Source organism: Meleagris gallopavo, chromosome 23 (assembly GCF_000146605.3).
Source record: "Meleagris gallopavo isolate NT-WF06-2002-E0010 breed Aviagen turkey brand Nicholas breeding stock chromosome 23, Turkey_5.1, whole genome shotgun sequence".
Taxonomy (NCBI): Eukaryota; Metazoa; Chordata; class Aves; order Galliformes; family Phasianidae; genus Meleagris; species Meleagris gallopavo.
In genome coordinates, this window is record NC_015033.2 from 243,608 (window position 1) to 263,421 (window position 19,814).

At 41.8% G+C, this 19,814-nt stretch overlaps 2 protein-coding genes across 2 annotated transcripts; both read left to right on the top strand.

Moving 5' to 3' along the window:
* Position 1: 1 nt before the first annotated feature.
* On the top strand, positions 2–5,265 carry TNFRSF9 (TNF receptor superfamily member 9; the record flags this gene model as incomplete). Its single annotated transcript, XM_019622386.2, has 6 exons — positions 2–158; positions 823–960; positions 1,598–1,664; positions 1,741–1,877; positions 2,100–2,234; positions 3,930–5,265. Coding segments are annotated over 6 exons (759 nt in total), but the record flags the coding sequence as incomplete, so codon positions are not given.
* Positions 5,266–13,342: 8,077 nt separating this feature from the next.
* On the top strand, positions 13,343–16,795 carry UTS2 (urotensin 2). The gene is made up of 4 exons (XM_003212179.4): positions 13,343–13,812; positions 15,875–15,985; positions 16,109–16,152; positions 16,679–16,795. Exons 1-4 carry the CDS (start codon positions 13,710–13,712, stop codon positions 16,793–16,795), a joined length of 375 nt encoding a protein of 124 aa, XP_003212227.1. The 5' UTR covers positions 13,343–13,709.
* Positions 16,796–19,814: the final 3,019 nt, after the last annotated feature.

Sequence of the window (19,814 nt, forward strand, 5' to 3'; positions counted from 1 at the left end):
GTCGGCGGCGCTTCTCTACAGCCTCCGCGTCTCTCCTGCAGGTACCTTCGTGGCCGGCGCGGGCTGCGGGCGGGGAGCGAGCTGCCAGCAGTGCCCGTCCGACACCTTCTCCAGCGTGGCGGGAGCCCGCAGCTGCAGCCTGTGCCGCAAGTGCGAAGGTACCGGGGATTAAGAGCTGCGGTTCGGCTCGTTATCGCTCGTGGGGCGCTGCTGGACGGCGGGTGGGCTGAGCCGGCGGTGCCGTGCCAGATGAGCGGCTCGCAGCACGGGATGGACGCAGACCTGCAGGAGAGCGTCCACGGCAGGGCCACAGAAATGCCACGAGGGATGGAGCAGCTCCCTGCGTGAACAGACCGAGAGCTGGGCTGTGCGGCCGGAGGAGAGAAGGCTGCGGGGAGAGCTGAGAGCGGCCCGTCTGTATCTAAAGGGGCAGTAGGAAAGAAGGGCACGGTGCTTTTACCAGGGTCTGCTGTGACAGGACGAAGGGAAATACATCCAAACTGAAATAGATTGGATGTAAGGAAGAAGTTTTTTAAAGTAAGGGTGGTGAAGCACAGGCTGGGCACAGAGGGTGGTGCTCCATCCTGGAGACAGCCAAGCCATGCTGGAGGAGCAGTCAGCCCTTGGGGCTGTGGGTGTCTCTGTGCACTGCAGTGGGTTGGACCAGGTGACCTTTACGGGTCCCTTCTAACTCAAACTTCTAGGACCTCTCACTGAACTGAGCAGCTTAATTTCTGTAAGAGCAAAGGACCTGGACCTTTGCTGCACCAGGTTTTGTGTGCTTGAGGCATGTGTAACATCACGCTCGTTTCCTTCTTCCAGGAAGATTCAAGTACTTAAAGGTGTGTTCACCAATAAGTGACGCTGAGTGCACCTGCAAGGAGGGATATCGCTGCAGTGACGATGGCTGCTCCCGCTGTGACAGAAGCTGTGGGCTGGGCAAGGAGAGGACTGGGAGCGGTACGATCTCCCTTCACCACCTCTTGTGCAGCAAAAGAATTGCAGGAAGGACCTCCTGAGCTCCTGAAATTGTGCTTCAGTTGGTTCCCTTTGCATGACAGCTCAGGAAACTGTACCCAAGTATCATGCTGGTACAAAGCTCATGCAGCTCACAGGGATGGGCACAGGGAAACAGGTGCCTTACACTCCGGTATCTGATGGGAACTTAAGAACAGGAGGGAGACCAACATTTTGTGTGGTCCAATAATGAGAGAACTGGGGGGAACAATTCTAAACTTTGGAGAGTAGATTTAGATGAGATATTAGGAGGAAATTCTTTACTCAGAGGTTGGTGAGACCCTGGCACTGCTACCCACATAAGTGTGGGTGCCCCATCCCTGGAGGTGCCCAACGAGAGGTGGGATGGGGCCCTGGGCAGCCTGAGCCGCTGAGGGGCAGCCAGCCTACAGCTGGGGATGGAAGGGCTGTAAGGAACGTTTCAGTTCAACTCCACTGTGATTCTATGATTGTGTACTCACAACAACTTATAACAGTTCTATGACTGTAGATAATACCGTACAAACAGTTATGAATAACATTTCATGTGTTCTTTTAAATACTCACCTTGTATTAACATGCCTCTCCTTGTCCTTTGCAGGTTGCCAGGCTTGTCCCTATGGAACTTTTAATGATCAGACTGATGGCTCCTGTAAAAACTGGACAGCGTAAGTAACAAAACTAAATGCTTTAACTTAACTGGATTTTTCTTCCACTACTTTTCTTTCTTTAAATATCTTTCAGATGTTCTGAAAACCAGGTTCTGCAGCCTGGAACTGCAACAAAAGATGCAGTTTGCAAACACAGTTCAGACAATCCCACTTTAGCCACCACTTCACCCACCACTTCTCCTGCAGTTCCATTTCCTATCGCTGTGCCAGGTGAGTCATTGTACAACGTTGCTTTTAGAGCTGAAGAATCAGGATTAACTTTGAAACGTGCTATTGCTCATTCACTTACCACTTTCTCATACCCGTTTCCAGTACTGCAGACTAATCTGGAAGCAGACCTATTGAGATGGGGATAAGAAAGCTGGCTAATTTATGTGCAGTGGAATTTTGTTCTGTGGCCCTTCTTGAAGAACGTTGTTTGCTTCTTCCTAGGGAAGGACCTGCAGATGGACATTATCAGAATTTCTCTCGCTGTAGCAGGGCTGTTGTGCATAGCATTTCTCCTGCCTTTGTGTGTTTGCCTCAGCGTCTGGCAGAAAAAGAAGCTACATGCTGTCTTCAAGAAAAGTAAGATAGATACACTCTGATTCCATTTTTGTTTTTCAATCTAGGCAGAAATCAGGAATTCATTTTTAAGTATCTTTTTACAGTATCTTTAAAAAACAGATGATGATGATTTTTTTTTTTTTTAATTTCCTCTGGAAGTCAGAAATAGGCATAAATAGGCATCTGGTTCAACCAACCCTGCTCACGCAGGGGGACACCCAGAGCAAGCAGGAAGATTCTGCAACCTCTCTGGGCAACCTGTGGCAGTGCTCCATCATCCTCACAGTGAAGAAATACTTCCTGATGTATAGACAGAGCCTTCTGTGTTCCAGTTAATGCCCATTGCCTCTTCTGGCACTGGGCACCACTGAAAAGAACACACCTCTGTCTTCTTTGCACCCAAAGCTGGAGTCATGACTGCACTGTTGCAACAGTTAGGACTTGCTGCTGCTGCAGAGTTGCAGAGCTAGCTTGAAGCCAGCACTGCCCTGTGGTAAATTGCATCTAACTTATTTTATCAGCTCTGGTATGGCTCTACCTGCAGATACTTTTGTGTTTACAGTGAACTCTGCAGTACCCATATTACCTAAGTTTTCCTATTATTTGAAGAACACTAATCTGTGTTACCCCGGATAATGGCTGTAGTCATAGGTTAAGCTACAAGAAGAAAACATGCTGCGTTTCCTGAGTTCCAAAGACTTTCTTCCCAGTCCTTTGCAGCCAGTGTTGGTTAGTAAAGACAAAAAATTTAATAAACACATCTTAAATGAACAAAGGAAATTATAAAGGAGGCTCTCTGCCTCCAGGAAATAGCACTCTGAAAGCTGCTGTTGAAGTGACCGTATGTATAAATTACTTACTGTTGTAATGTTACAGCTGAATGTTTTTTGTGTCCTCTGTATAGTTCCAATGTGTGAAATGCTGAGCCTTCATTGCCTCCTCAGCTCACTTACAGTATTTCTGTCACCACTTCTGACAAGTAACACAATTTCTGTACTTGGCACTTGAACGTTCTTGGGTGTAGGTTCCTTTATAATCACAATCAGATAAGTATGTTTTTCATCTCCAACTCAAAGAAATGCACCAGAAGTTTAGACATAATGTGCTTTGCTATCTAAGCCAAGGGTTTAAGTATTAATTGGCTTTGGGTAATTTTTCATTTACTTTTAATAAGTATTCCTTGTCTTGGATAATGTTTTAATACAATCACGGGATTCTAAAAGGATGTGAGAAGGTTGCAAGAGCTCCTTAGATCTTTTCCCAGAGGGAGAGCATGCAGCGTTCACAATTGCTAGAAGCCTATCTTTGAAGTTTGGCACCGTTCAGTGCTTTTTAGCCTCATAAGAAAACATTCTGTTCAGATGGCATTTAGACCTTCCCTGCAGACTAGAACTGACCAATTAGAGCAATGAAAATACGAAAGCTCAGCAAACACCACCTCTTCTTGATTTCACCACTTCCCTGCTTTTTGCTGCATCCCTTGTTACATTGGTTGGTATATATTGTGGCAAACGCAGTACTTGCAGCCCCTGTTGGAGTAGGGGAAAAAACTGTGAGAAGTTTTCTCTTGGCAAACCATGATGCAGAGGAATAATTCCAAAGTAGATTATTGGATCAACTGGAAGATTTTTTTCTTGCTGCCTTCCTCCAGTTGTGACTGAGGAAGGGTGGCTGAATAAGAGCAATAGGAAGTGAACATCTGCTCTCTTTCTTCAGTGCAGACTACGCCTGAACAGTCAATCCAGGAAGAGACCTGCAGCTGCCGCTTCCCCGAGGAGGAACAAGGCGAAGATCAAGATTGTGGCAAATCCACAGAATTCAGAGATCTTTTGGAGAATTAAGAATTGGACTGTCCAGGTCATCCGTATCTGTTTCCTCTTAGAACACAACCTTACAATTTGTGAATTTCAGAGTGCAAGTAGTCCATCCTCTAAAGAGAAAACACATCTTTTCTAGTTTGTTGACTGTTATCTAGGACTGGGAATCATATTTCTAAGCAGTAGTAGTACTGCTGTGCTTAAAACCAATAATAGAAGGGCAGTATGGCATTCTGGCTTATCTTCCAAATGGTTCCTGAGCCATGACTTACATGAAGCCTGAAAGCATTTGTCCCTAAAGTGGAGATCTGTAGCTTGTAGGAGAGCTGTGTGTGCCACTCATGGTCTCTGCATTACTGTTACCAGCCGACCTCCTGAGCCTGGAGCTGCAGCTCCTCTCAAAGCATAGCTCAAACCCAACAGCGTCGGGTTTCTTCTGCAAATACAGATCTCATCTCAGATTTTCAGTTGCCAGCAGCCATAGAAACATATCTGGCCTGACCACCACCCAGCCTCTTATGTCAGAGACAGGAAAATGTAAAAAAAAAAATCTAGAGCTGCAAAGTTTTTTTTTATAACAGCTTGTATCTGCTGTTGTATTGCAGAGATTGCCTTAATAGAGGCAGTGGAAACACTGAGAAAAGCTGTGGTTGACTTGCTCTTAGGAAGAGATGTCACTGCGCACTTAGACTGCAACACCTCAGTCCTACATCATTCAGCTTTCGTCTTTTCAGTGATGTAAACGTGTTGCAGATGTGGTATATGTAGAACGTGATACATTTCTGGTACTATTTCTGTTCCTCTGAGGGTGGAAAGATTTTAACCTCAGACAGCATATCTGTCTTTTTAATCAAGTGCTGTTACTTTTCTTTTTCAGACCAAAAGAAAATGCTGGCAGTGACAGCATTTTTAACCTTTTTCAGAACCAAATAATTCATTTTTTCTGTAAGTGTTATTCAAAAATAGAATTTAAACCTGTCAACGCGTCAGGTAAAGGGTGGTTTTCTTCTTTATGTAATTTCAACTTTGAAAGAAAGAATACGATTATCTGAAGAATAACAGCTTGTGTGTCTATTAGCACAAAAATTAAGATTTTTTTTTACATAGTAATTTTAATAAACTTGCTGTTTTGTAACTTTTTTTGTAATTTCTTCTGTATATTAAACATTAAGTACAGAAACCCGAATTCCAAAGTTAAGTATATGTAAATAAATAATTTGTTTCAAATCCCTAAAGTCCAAGTTTCCTTTCCTTTTTTCCTTATGAATAAAGTCAAATTCACAAACTGAAGGAGAGGGGAAGGAATAGGAAAACTCACCAATATTTACAAATGAAGAGTAATCTCTGCAGCAGTAGAACATATCTTAAAATAGGATCAAATATTTCTGCCTGCGATTAGTTTATAATTCACACATTAAGGATGAGAATTAATGTACACACGTAGCAAATCAACACCTTATGTTTTCTCCTAGGAAAAAAAGACAGCAGTTAGACTTTCGTATTTTGCTACTGCATTTCGCATGCCAATTTGCAAATTTCATTACATCCTCTAAAAGCAGTTTTCTCCTATTAAAGGTCTCAGTGAAGATCATGATTTACTCAGTGATTCAGAATGACTAGTGAGAAGTGCCTTGGGCTGAACATGACAGTTGATTCTGATTAGGGGAGTCCACCTTTCTGGACCAATACATCAGGTCCATATCTGAAGTATCACGGAGACATTTCTGCCTCTGGAACCATTGCAGGAATAAGTTTGAAAAATTCATGTTTTCTTCTCCTATACAAAAGAGTTCCATAACTAAACAGCAACATAAACAAGACAATCATTGCTTACCCAACAGCCTTAACCTGAAACTTAATGCCCATTTATTCACACCCTATAAGTTATAAGTCTCCTGACTTGGCAAAAAAATTACCTCAAAACTTGGCTCTTCAGAATCATCTCTGCAGAGTTACTGTACTTCTTACCATTGTAAAAAAGTCCAGTTTGTACCTCTCTTTTTGATGCTCACATGCACCTTTTTGCACATGTAGCTTTTTCTTCAAAATATCTGAATAAACTTATCAGTTCTTGTTGAAAGAAGTGCAGACAGTCCTAACACTGAGCTGCAACTTAGAGAGTTGTCTGTTTTGTTGTCTTTCTGTGACTATTTCTTTTCTCAAGTCTTTTTAATTTATTGTGTAGTGAACAAAAAGGAACAGGGAATTCCATGACGATTCTTGAGCAGCCCCATTTGGCTGAAGATGAGGTAAGGTGCCATGCAGATGTAAGCATTTCACATTTCCATTTGTTTTTCTTGGAAGTCAGGAAGGGTTCTTCTAGCCAGACTGCGTGTGGAGGCCCTGGTGATGTCAGACCAGAATTCTACAGGCGTGGAAAAAGGAGACAGGTGCTCTTGAAAGATAAGTTTAAGCAGGGAATCCTGCTGCTTTTTTATTGCTTGCAGAACCAGCACCATTTCCTGGCATCACTACTTAACACCCTGGTTGTCAGGTATCTTGACTTCATAATTCCCTGCAAGAGTTGCGTGGCTAAGGGAAGCAAAGGGTTTGCTGTCCCTCTATTCCACAGCCAGGTCAACAAGGCCAAGACACACCGGTGTCTCTATGCCCGATACATCTGGGGAGAGACTGGAAATTGTAACAGGGGCTCTTGACCACACAAACATAGTATCACCTCGAAATGCATATTAAGAGTTCCTATTTTCAGTCTTTCATCAGGTCTTTTATGCCTTGCCCTAGCAACAAGCGTCTCTTGCTCCCCATAAGGACCACCACCTTCCACTTCAATTACCACCCTTCAGTCGCATGTTTTTCCCATTGGAAGTAGACAAGACCTACTGTTTAGTGAGTACAGACATAGTATAAAATCTCCCAGAAAATCCCTTCATATCTGACATGGTGTCACACTCAAGATTCCAAACAGAATCAATGTTACTTGAATCATACAGGACACAGGATGCTCTCTTGTATAGTGCATTCCCCAGATAAAGTTCTTCACTACTCTGCTAACAATAAAGTCATCTTTGACTAACTGCATGGCATTCTCCATAAGAAATGGTCCACTCTGAGATCTAACGCATAGAAATGATTATTAAACAATTAACTTGTAGCCCAACCCTCGCAGTTTAAGCAGGTCATAAGAAGTGGAGATAATTTTCATTTAAATACACTAAGTCTTATTCTGTCAATAAGCATTACCTCCTGTTTTGTCTCTCAGAAGCATCCCTGATACAGATGCCTTCTGCGGAACTTGTCACAGAAGCATTCTGTCCCTCAGGATATTTGCGTGGATGTTTTTGTTTTGTTAGCTGTGCATCACAAACAGATGCCGAAGCATCCTTCTGTCCCTGGAACTGGCATGGACAAGGCTGCTGGATGCTCTCACTGCCCTCACTGTAAATAAGAGCTTCTAACACAGTCAACAAATGAAGTGGAAATTCCTTCTAACCTCAGTGTGGCAAGAGTTAGTTACGGTATCACCTACTATGTTTCCATTCACCTTTTATCTCCGGGATGCCTGCCAGTTAAAGCAACAGATCTACCTGCAATACAACAGAAAACCATTTTATTGTAGTGGTAGGGAAAACCGGCTCAAAATCCATTGAAACCAATGCATGTATCTCCTGTTTGCATTAAGAAAATAAATCAGTTATTATTCGATGAACCAAGTGCAAAACCCACACAAACACACCTACATCAATTTAAGGCTTATTTAGTGTGACTTCAGCCTGTTAGAGCTTCTCTCGGTTTACATAATCTAAACTGAAACAATCCCTTTCAAAACTGTAATGAAATCTCAAGCCACCCATTTAAGTCAGTCTGAAACCAAACCTCAGGTTACATTGCCAGCTCTGCTCCTGCAGGCACTTCAGCAGGCTTAGAACAAAGCTACTGCAGAAGGTGAACAGAGGTGAAAGAGACTGCATTTACCTACAGCATGCATCTTAAATTCCTTCTAATATTTACAACGCTGAAGTTTTGATTGATCTATTTAGAACTATAAACCATATAATCTGAAAGAGAATGCTACACTGGCCTGTAAGCAGACAAAAGCAGCACTGCACTACTTTTACTCAGTATAGAGATGTTGTAGACATTTTAAAACAACTTTGAAAGAGTAGAACAGAATTCTATAAGAATTATACATCAGTGTCTAAACCAGAGCTTAATTAAACATCTAAAATATAATATTTCTCCTCAAACTAGAATGGAAAATAGAGTGAAGAGGAACATGAAAGTAATGATGGGGAAAAACGATTTACTCCAAAAGAGCTGCAGCATTGCAGTTCAGCACCACAGATGTCTCATCGAGCTAGAATTGCATCAGAAAGTCAGAGATCGATTTATTTATTATGATTCACACTGGTACTGTTAGAGCCAGTCATAATAATGGATCTTCGCCACCATACACTTCAACAAATACATTACCTTGTTCCAGTACAGGTGTGACCACAGAAAATACTTGAAGGTTCACTCAAAACACAGATTTCAGTTTTAGTAAGTAGAAAAGAAGTCAATCTCTTCCTCAGCTGGGGAATTTAAGGATTTAGAAATCCAAGCAGGCACTGCACCCAAGAAGCCCTCAGACACAGGAATAACCTCCTGTCATTACAGCTCAGGAACTTCCTGCACTCACCAACAGCACAGCCTGTGACCACGCTGCTCGCGTGGATGAGGCTGGAACATACAGCACGTTAAATATGCCTCAGAATCAAGGGACAGGCAAGGGATCTGTGTGCTGCAGCAGAATGAGTTATACCCTACATAACAGATAACACTTGTAGCAGGAATTATTTGAAAAACTGGAATCCATCTCAAGCAGCAAAGAGAAGCTCCTACGTGGCTGACTGCCAAGGAATGGGCATTCATCTGCACAATAACCTTGAAAGAACTGCTTTAAACCTCAAGTTGCTCAGTAAGACCCATGCCAACTTTTCCCTTGTTAAATACACATATTTGTCCTGAGATGTGAATCAGTGACTCTGCAGAGATCCCATTTAATTAACAAAAAAAATAATTAAGGATTAAAGGAATTATGCAATTGGAAAGACAACTGAAAAAACCCCACGGTTTGTATGAGACATTCATTTACTGCCACCACTAAGTAGGACAGAAAAAAGCCAACAATTAGGAGACCTCCTTCATCAGTCAGTAGCTCCTGACCAAGCACTGGTCTGCTGCCTGAAATTTGTCCTCTAATCTCAGTTGCAGGAGAGATAAATGCTACAGTATCTGCAAAAAGTAAGTTTGATCAGTGAGTTTGATGCTAAGCCTCTAATAACACTGTTGTGTACAGCAAATAACCTGAAAAGAAAAATAAAGAAAAGCAGGACAGCTCTGATGGAATCGCTGTTGTTCTGCCCCCACAGCAGGCTCCAGCCCCACCTGCCTGCTACTTAGATAACGGATCGACACCATCTCCAAAGACTTCCAGATGTCAATTCCACACCCCGCTGCTGTCACACAGACTCGACCTCGGGGGCTCCAAGCCTCGTCAGAAGGTTTCTCAGCGCCATCTCCTGGGGCAGCAATTTCATCATCACTGCTTTTATACACAATAAGGGACAAACCCAAAGTTTATTTAGCTCAATTTAGAAAACCAAACAGGTAAATGTGCTCACCTATCCCAGTTCAGTCCCAACAGCTCTCTCCCCTCTCAGTTCTTACACCAGGAAATTCCTGGTGCACTGTATCTAGGATCAGAACCAACCTGAACTACACTGCATTACTGGAAAGACTCAAAAAGTCAGTTGCTACAGCACATCCCAACACACTTCGAGGAAGCCCAACCTGGATACGTTAATGGGTCGCAGTTGAAGCAACGCTGCGGAAGTAAACGTGCATCTGAAAAGCCCAGCCCTCCATCAGGTCTGAAAAAGGAGCTTAACTGTGGGCAGTCATTGACTTGCAGCCTTTCAGCAAGACTGCCTTGTCCTACATTTTGTGCAATGCTGACCAGGTGGGGAGAAAGGCTGGGAGAGTTCCATTCTGTAGAAAGGCTCCTTACACTGCCTGTTCTCATCACTTCAGGTTTAAAATAATCTGTAATTGCATAGTCAGTTCCATTACATCTTTTGTGGAACAAGCCTTATTTCAGGCTCTGGTCTCTGTTCCTCTGTTTGGGACTGCATTATCCAGAGATAATTCCCACGAGATACTGATGTGCTGCATTTCCAAGCTCCGGTCACGCCAGGCTTATTTTCCTTCATGCCAAACAGTGCAAAACTTTAGTGTGCTAATTCTGTAGCACTGAGAGGACAAGGGAGTTAAGGACCAGTTTGTCAAGCCTGACTTGGAGAATATACCCAGACTACAGTGTGCCAGCCCAGCGGGGAGGAAAAAAATAAAGAGGAAAAAAAAGGTTTTTTCTTCTCAAAGTGGTGGAAACTATACTAACCAAGAAGTGATGTTTTAGCAGCTGCGATCTTGTACCAGACTAAGTTTCTAGACCACTTGCCAATTCCACAGAGAAACAGACGATCTTCAGAAAGGCCTACAGGCCTCCCACCTTTATTTATTGCGAAGGCACACAGTAATGCACACATACTCACTTCTGCAAACCCTTCAGCCCATCACAGAACACGAAAACACCCAGGTCAGAACCTCTGAGATCTTAAAGAAAAAAGAACTTGGAGAGTTTCCAAAGACAGAAGCACTGCTGTGCACACCAAGCACTGCACACAGCAGCTCGTACTGCGTGTGCCACATTGCAATTTGCACACAGCGGGCAAAAGGAGCATCTTCAAAAACAGAAGCTGGCCACACGTGGCTAAGGTTCGGTTATTTTGTTGCCATCCAATAACCACCTAACAAAGCTGAATAATAACCACAACAGGAAATACAGATTTTAAGTGGTTATGAGGACAAAGACCCACTAAAACTCTGGGCAGGCTGATCTGGTGGGGGGCAACCAGCCCACAGTTGGGGTTGGAACCAGCGGTGCTTTAAGATCCCTTCCAACCCAACCATCCTATGATTTGACGATAAGCTCATCTGCTATGACAGTTCCAGTATAAAAACATTCTACTGCATGCCTATCCTCATACACACTAAACGCAAGCCAGAAAATCCCACAGCAGTTCCATATCCCAGCAGCAGCTCCTCACACACGGCTACAGCTCAGTCACAAGTCGTCTCCTCTGAAGTTCCTCCTTTCACCACCTGCCACGCTACTTGTCAGTATGACATATCTTGTGCTGACTTGCATAAAGCAGCTTAAAACAGGTGAAAGATCTTCTGCATTACTGATCAGATTTCAATCTTAACGCTTAACTCAGAAGATGGACAGCTGACAGTTTTTCCCATTTTTCCCTCCCTTGGCTTTATAGGCAGTTGATTTTTCATGAGTCATCACTTTAAATCAAGAGCAGTTGTTTCTTCTGATAATTTGGGACAACTTTTTTTTAATGCTAGGTTAACCTGCATTTACTATTCTTTGCTCAGTAATATATTCCCATTCCTGCTGCTCTGTTTCATTAAACCAAAGCAAGTGAAAGTCAATTAACAGAAACAAGAACTAACAAAAAGTTTTTTCCCCCCACAAAATGGCGGCTTTGATAAAATTTTAAGAAGTTCTCTACAGAACAGTCCTTAATTTTTTTTAAATGCAATTCCCGTTCCCTTCCTTCACCCATAGATTCAGGGTTTTGCACCTTTATTCGGTATGAGCTGTTTCTTCACTTTGCATCATGACGTGTGCTCTGTCCCCTCAGGAAAATGCCTTTGACATTTTGGTAGGGGAAAGAATGTTTAAGTGACAACTTCAAAGCTGAGTAAAGGCAATAAGCTGTGGGCAAGCTGCCCAACTTCTACATGACGCACTTCATGATTGCTCTAAGAGGCTGAGTCTTCCTTGTGAGAAGACAAAGGACAGAAGCTGCTTGTGAAGAATGCTTCATTAGCTTTCCTTGGAGAATGCTCAGAGTGAATATTGATAATGCCATTGTCATTGATAGCTCACTGAAGGAGAAGCATTTGTACAGAGCATCCAGCACCAATTGTGAGATCACGCATCAGAGCAAACCTAATTACTGTCTGCAGTTTTGGAACAAAGACTACATGACTCAGAGGAGGAGAGAGAATTCCTCTCTACTTCTCTCGTAGGAAAGCAAAGGGAGAGAGGCACCTAGAACATATTAGGATAATTCTGTAGGGGAATTCTTTTGCTACATTCACTGACTTAGCAAAGTCCACCAAAGCAGGTTCTATAGCTACAGAACGCATGCTACAGGTGTATGAAGTCAACATCGTACCTATCTGTACAAAGGGACAGTAGCAAAGTTTAACTAGAAAGGACCACTAAAGGTCCTCTTCCACCCCACTGCCTTTGTACTCAAAGCATCAGAACTTATGCAGTGATGCTGATTTTAAAACAGTTCTAGGAGCCACGTAATTTACAATATAAAAATAAACCTTCAAGTGGAAATGTTAAGAAAGAAGTAGATAAATTCATTTCTTGTGCAACTTAGAATTACCCCAAGTAAAAACTAGAAAGAACAACAGTAGCAGTAGTTAGATTTCACAGTATTTTGAAGAGGATTTGAAAGCACAAGTGTTTGATATGAATGGCAAGGAAGGAAGGAAATTAATAAAGTGCTATTATAAGTCTGAATAGATTTTTTTCCCCCCCATTTTAGGAAAATCATCATAAAGTTTCTTTTTAGTTTGAAGTTTCTGCACAGATTGGATGCTTCATAAAGAATGAGGATGAGGGACCAGTCCAGTGAGTTCTTCCTCTGATATTAAAAAAAAAAAAAGATTCTAAGTAGAGAAGGCAAAACATGCCAGATGGAAGGAAAGAGACTAACCTTATGAGGTTACGTATTACATATGGCAGCTACTGCATTTACTTTAAAGGCAAAATGCAAACTGGAAAAGCAGCTATCTCGTATGCACAGAATAAATAAGTTACTTCCAAGTGAAGGAAACAGAAGATGAAGCGGAATGGAGAAAGGACTCCCAGTCTAGGGAGGAACCCGAGTTTAATATCAACCAAGGTAGTTTATACGTATCAAGTAAGTTTCCACATAGGAGCTCTACTTTCTCTGCCAAGACGATTCTCCATGGCTACACTGGATAAAGTCATCTCAAACAAAATGAAAAGCTACAAGAAATAAAGAAACAAGCCCCTTCTGCTTTCATTCTCTTTGTGAATTAACTAGATGTTTTAACTCTCCTTCTCTTTCGCATCATCTGGCACAAGAACCCCAAACACAATGCATCCATCCATTTCATAAAAGAGTATTTCATATCAAATGCTTTGCGTCAAGCCTGCTAAGGCTCATAAATCTTACTGCCCTGGTCATTTCAACCAACGTCTGACCCTTTTGTTAACTCATGATTTATAACTGGAAGTTATTTTCTTTATGCCAGATTTATAAACTTTACTGTGCTTGGGTTGATATAATATCCATTTCGTACATCAAGCTATAAGACAGTAAATTTATTGTCCATGAGGTGTTACCTTGAAAAATTACATCAATGCAAAGTGGTTTCCATTTACAATCAATAGACAATAAATTCATTGGATTTCTCTTTTGGGGGGGAGGGAAGGGGTATGACCATATTTATGAGGTCATGAGTGGCTATATAATGAGTGAAACAGGGAGCAGAGGCAACAGTCTGGAGTTCCGAATTACAGGCGTTGACAAGACGAAATATATTCAACAGAGCAACAATGCATAAGCTGGTATTCTGCTGTCTCATTATCATCAGCTTCTCCTGTCCTCTCTTCTCTCTGCCCGTCATCAACGCCAGCGAGATGTCTTATCAACTCCCAGGTAAGCCCTTTGGATTTAGCAATCATAAGAGAGCAAGTAGAACATGAATGCCAGAGCAGCAGCAGGTATGCTTTCAGAGGGGATCTTTATCTGTGCTGATCAGCTGGATATAAAGCAGGAATGACTTCAGAACACTGGCCACAAGTAATATCACTGGTGGGCAGCAGTTCTGTAAAACGGGCAGGTTGGGTGCTTTTACATATTTCTTCCTGCTGCTTTTAAATCTAAGGGGCAATATAATTGAGACCCGCAGTGAACGAGTGCGAGCTGGCAGATGCAGCATCCATCTCTGAAGCAATGTTAGTAGACATTAGGTAATTTACAGAAACTTGGCTGAATGGCACTTGCTGAGCTTTAAAGTGAACTATGCTTAACTGAAGTTGCATTTTAAATGGAGTAAGCCCACTACAAGGATTCCTACTCGTATCAAGTGCAGGCAACCTGACTTAGTGTACAAAAATAGCACTGTATTGAGCATGATTTTCTACTGAGCATGCCTTCTGCCTGCACTAATGCAGACTCCACTCCACACAGTGAAAGAATAAATCTTTGCTCGAAAAAGCTGTTCTCAAAATTTGAAGTCGTACCGTAAGCCAGAGTAAGATGTATTGTTGAACTGCATGCAGTGCCTACAGGGTTATCATTATCAGACCTGACTGTGCTGGAAGCATTCCTGAAGTGAGCTATGAAAGAACAGGCAAATTAATACGGGACTCTTTCACAAAGCTAGATACAAAAAAGCTCCTGTAACATAATTGCTCTGCTGTTGTTGGCATATGGATATCCATCCATCACCCCTAGTTTGCTGTGTATAGCTTGGACTTGCTAAGCCAGCATCTTCTCAAACATTCCACAAAATAATTTGCCACTTACAAGCAGCCATGACTTAGTATGGACAGCATCTATCTTATCATAGGATGATATGATAACTAACCATTTATCTTCAAAAATGAATGTGCTGGATATAACCATTGGGCTAATTAATCTTCCTTGCAAATATAAAGAGTAATACAAGAGGGTAAGATAGGAGTGGAGCTCTGTGAAGACTGTTTGTTTTGTTTGTTTTAAATCTCAAAGCAACATCACCTGTTAACACTGTTCTGAATTGAAAAACAGCATGGGAATATGCATACAAACTTCTCTCTGCACAGAAAAGGGAACGTACAGTACTCATAGTCAGTCCTACACTGCAACCCCCACTGTGCTTTATAACTGCCCTGACAAACTAAGCCTAAGTCAAAGGTCTGCAAATATCTTCATAGCAGACCAACACTGAAATGTTGGGAGATCATTTGCAGTGTTTTTTTTCTTGTGTATCACATAAAAGAGCTACAGTTTCACACATCCGTACAGGTAAAAGCAACTAAAACTCCACAGAATAATCAAGAAATGCAACTAAAAAAACAACACAATTAAGAGTTTTGCAATAGCTCGCTTTCAGCATCCATTATTTTAAATAGCTTCTGTTAATTATAGCAGAGAAGTTCACTGTTACCTGAAGTGTAGAACCATTAAGGGCTCCTGTTTGCAGCCTACCTGGGGGTAACAGGTTAGTTACAGAACTACAAATTCTCTATTCACATCCAAATAATTCCATCAGGTATCACCAACCCGTAATTCAGAGAGTAATATCAGTACTGCTACACACTTTGACTGAGAGACAAGAGAAACATACCAGGAAGTACAGCTGTCAAAATCTCCTTTAAGATTCCCAGCATTTATTCCTGTCCTTTCCCCCATTTTATTGCACTTAATAGTTGGCAAATAGAGTAAGTTAATAAGCCTCCAACAGTAAAATTCATCTTCAGTCACAGAAAAGCTCCAGTGGAGAAACTCATTTGTAAAGGAATTCCGATATAAACCACCAACAAAAAAAAACCCACACAAATCTAGCTACTCCCTGTAACATCCATTAAATGAGGATGGGCGATTTATGATTTTAAGATCCTTTTCAATAGATAGAGCTAACTTACCTGCTTGGAAATCATCTGAAATGGAATGAAACTGGGATTAAAGGCATAAGGCCCCTACCAAACAACCATCTCTCATCTTCCTCTTGCAGCTGATGAAGATTCAAGGCTAAATCTGGAGCAGCTGGGCAGCTCAGAAAGTACCTCCCTGCCTCAGTTTCTGCAGGAGCTCTTGGGCACACTGGTTGAAGACAATAAAGCAGGTGAGGCTTTACCAAAGCACCTTATATCAGAGTGCCAATAGTTTATACATCCACCAGTCACAGCAGACACACGTAGGTCCACTATTTATTAAAAAACAAAACATTTTGCCTCTTCTCTACCAGGTCTTACCTCCAGCAGCTACAGTCCAAGGAAAAATATCGAAGAGGTAAGTAAATAATCATTTGCTAAATTAAGACCTCATGTTTTAAACTACATGAGCTTGTTACAAAGACACCACTTAAGATCCACAGATTTAACATAGTAGGTTAATGTGTGCCACAATATTCTTGAAGCTGGAATCACTGGGCAGTTAGGATTGCAGAGGAAAAAAGAGAATAATAAAAACAAATTTAGGAAAAAAAGAGAATTTCATGCAAACAAATCCAATGTGTCCCTCCCCCCCCAGTAAATCAACTTTAAATGAAGGTCAATATCCAACTTCAGCACGCCTGCCCTGTATGTCAACCAGCATAAGCCACGCATCCTCTTTCCCCCCACTGCAGCACAGGCCATGCAATATTATCTGAGCTGCTATCAGCCAGCAGGTAAATTGAGAATATCATTTCTGTTTGACTGAAGATGTAGACTGTTTTAAGTACATCATCTAAACCTGAGGAGTAGTAAGGAGTATACTTTCTCAATGGGAATATTAAGCAGCCACCAGTAACCTGTCTGCCTCTGTTTGACTTCAGGCTTTCTATGGAAATCACCCACGAATTGCTCTGCTGGGCCGCTTGCTGATGAAGGACAGGAAGCAGTACAAGAAACGTGGCAACCTTTCTGAGTGCTTCTGGAAATACTGCGTGTAAACAGAACAAACCTCCCCAACTTCAGCTGCATAATTTATACATACGTCTAAAACCATGTACATAAACTTGCTTGATTTGAATTCAGAATGAAGAAATTTGAAGATAGCTCCTAACTTTAGACTCTAAACTACTTGGAAATTAATAAATGGTTGATGTTTTGCAAATATTCTGTGAGCAGAGTAATATTTTCTTAGAGTTCAGCACAACAGGATGAAAGTAACAGTACAAAATGAAAGATACATAACATGATGAGAACTCAGGCAGGAGAAACATGATTCCCATGACACATCCCTTTTTTTTTCCCCCCTTAAAAAGTGGCCTCAACTACGTATAAGTTCAGAAGCAAGAGGACTTTCTCCTTCATTATTTGATCCCTTGATGCAATTGAAAGTGCTGGGGAGGAAGGGCTCCGATAATGCCAGCGAAGGACGGCAGCACACAGCTGGTGCCCAGTCCCCTCCTATCATTCCTGAGGCACCCCTTATAAAATAAGCACAGGTCAGGATCAAGTGTCTATTCCTACAACCTCTGATAATATCACTCATAAATACAGTTTGACCAAGTCCGTTTCTCAGCAGCACCTTGACCAGCCCCAGCTGCTTAAGACAACAGAATTGCCAGTGCATAACAAAAACTTTACTAATTGTAGCTGAACATTAGCAAGTACAGCAGAATGTAAATAGTAGTGCTGTCAACAACAGGACTTGGAACTCAAAGTGCAAACTGTCAGTGGAGGATGAGAATGAGATGACGTGACAGCAAAATTCCAATACCCAAAGATAGTGAAGAAAAACTACTGAAAAGCTTAAACAAGCCCAATACAGATGTTCATAGCGCGAATGATAAACTGGGTCTCTTCTGATCTGAGCGGTGGGCATGAAAAAGGCTCCCCAGGGCAGGTGCCACAGCTCCTGGAGTTCGAGAAGCATTATGGACCGTGCTCTCAGACACAGGGTCCGAGTTTTGAGTGGCCCTGCAAGGAGCCAGAGGTTGTACCCGATTCCCAACAATCCCTTCCAACGGGAGACAATTTAAGATTCCTTTGTTTCCTAAGCCCTAGCACACTTTATCTCAGTCCCAGGTACATCTTAATAGTGAATAAAGCTAAAGACTCAAGAATTGTCTCTAGGCAATATCAGTCTTCATGATACACACCAATAGTTTGAGCTGCAAAGTCCTACTTTGTTCACTTTGTACTTCGCATAAACCTCACACTAATCAAGGTTCACAAAGCTTGAATTAAACTTTGCCTAAGATACATATAACTGAGATCAACGTAGCACATACCTCATAAATCTCTACCTGTTCTGCTTAAACAAGGCCTACAGGCTCGATGGAACTCGTTCACATCAGATAAGTCATAAGATAGATGAAGCCAGCTGTAACAAAGAAAAATGTCCTTACGAATGCAGAGTAGCTGGATGCACTGCACAGGTACTTCAAGTCTTCTGAACATTTGTCTTCCTCTTACACAATGCAGCAAGTCAGTGTCTGACTGGAAATTACTCCTTCCCTGCCGCCTCATCAGTCAATAAAAACCTGTAGGAAAAGGCTTCAAGATTATCTAAATGAATAACTACTGAAGATTTATTTCAGAGGCAAGAAAAGGTATCCAGCTTGAAGACTTGAAGAAAAACAACTGTTAAAGCCTGTTTCAGAACGGCAAACAAACTAAATAAAATAATGAAGAATAAGTGAAAAACAAGCATTGCAAGTTACCTCCAGTGCCTGAGGCCAGGCAGCCTGTCCAGCTCTTGACAGAGCAGCAGCAAACTCAGCTTCTCCCCAGTGCTGCTGTAACTACAGCTCTCGGCAGCTTCCACCTCAGGCTTTCCTCCCTGCAGGAGTGCAGGAAGAGCACTCAAGTCAAACCGATCACTTTTGATCAGCAAATTGTTTCTCTGCAGTTAAGAGCTTTCTTGCTCTAGGAGACACATCTGTGATAACCCATGAATTGTTTCTGTTTTCTCTAGAACACAATTCTTAGAATGGTGAGGCTCAAGTGCTCACAGTGTTTATTATTTACACTTCTCTAACAGACTCAGGAAAGACAGAAGCTTTCAACTGTGCACACCAAAGCTGAGCACTCTACACATCCAGTAATAATCCTTTACAGTCAGTGTGTGTGTGCCCTCCTTTCTGGGACACGTTCAGAAACAAAGCAGCATATCCTGAAAAACAATGCACAAAAAATACAACAAAAAACCAGCAGTATAAATAGCCATGGGGATCATCTTCACCGTACCTACAAAATATTGAATGTTCCAGAAATTACCCAATAACAAAAGCAAACATGCTTCAAGAAGTTCTTGGGAGGATGTGGGTTTTTTTTGTTTTATTTATAAAAACAGCTGCCCCTCCAGGTTGTACAGTGAAAAAAAATCACAACTACAAATTAAGCCTCAGCTGAATAATACTTCAGTGAAATATTCCTATCAACTAATGCAAATATTCATTCAATTGTGATTTAAAATCAATTCAGCTGGAGATAAACTCACCACCACATTCATCCATGCTGCAAAAATACACTGGGGTCCCCCTTCTGCTCACACCAACGCCATGACACATCTGCAGTCATTAACCTACTTTAAACATAAAACTATTTTTGCACAGGAAAAAAAAAAAAAGCAGCCTGCTTAATCCAACCTGCTGAAACCCCCACAGAGGGCAGAACTGCGACATTGCTGAATTTGAGTTTATTCCATTTGGTACCTAAAAACTAAAACTTTGAGAAGCTTTAAACTGTCTCCAGTATTTTAACTGTATCAATCAAAACAAAGTCACACAAAGCAGTCTGCACACCTGGCTGCAGTATTTACTCCATTGCTCTTTCAGATCAAAACTATTTCACCGTGACTACGTCAGCAGGCTACAAAGAGTGAAAAACGATATAAAAATCATCAGCTCCTAAAAGCTTACAGAAACGAGGTCCTTCAAAGAGGCCCAATAAGGCATTTTCTTGCTAGATGTTGCTGTTTCAGTGGGGTAAAGAATAGCTTGGAAAACTATTTTTTGTCTT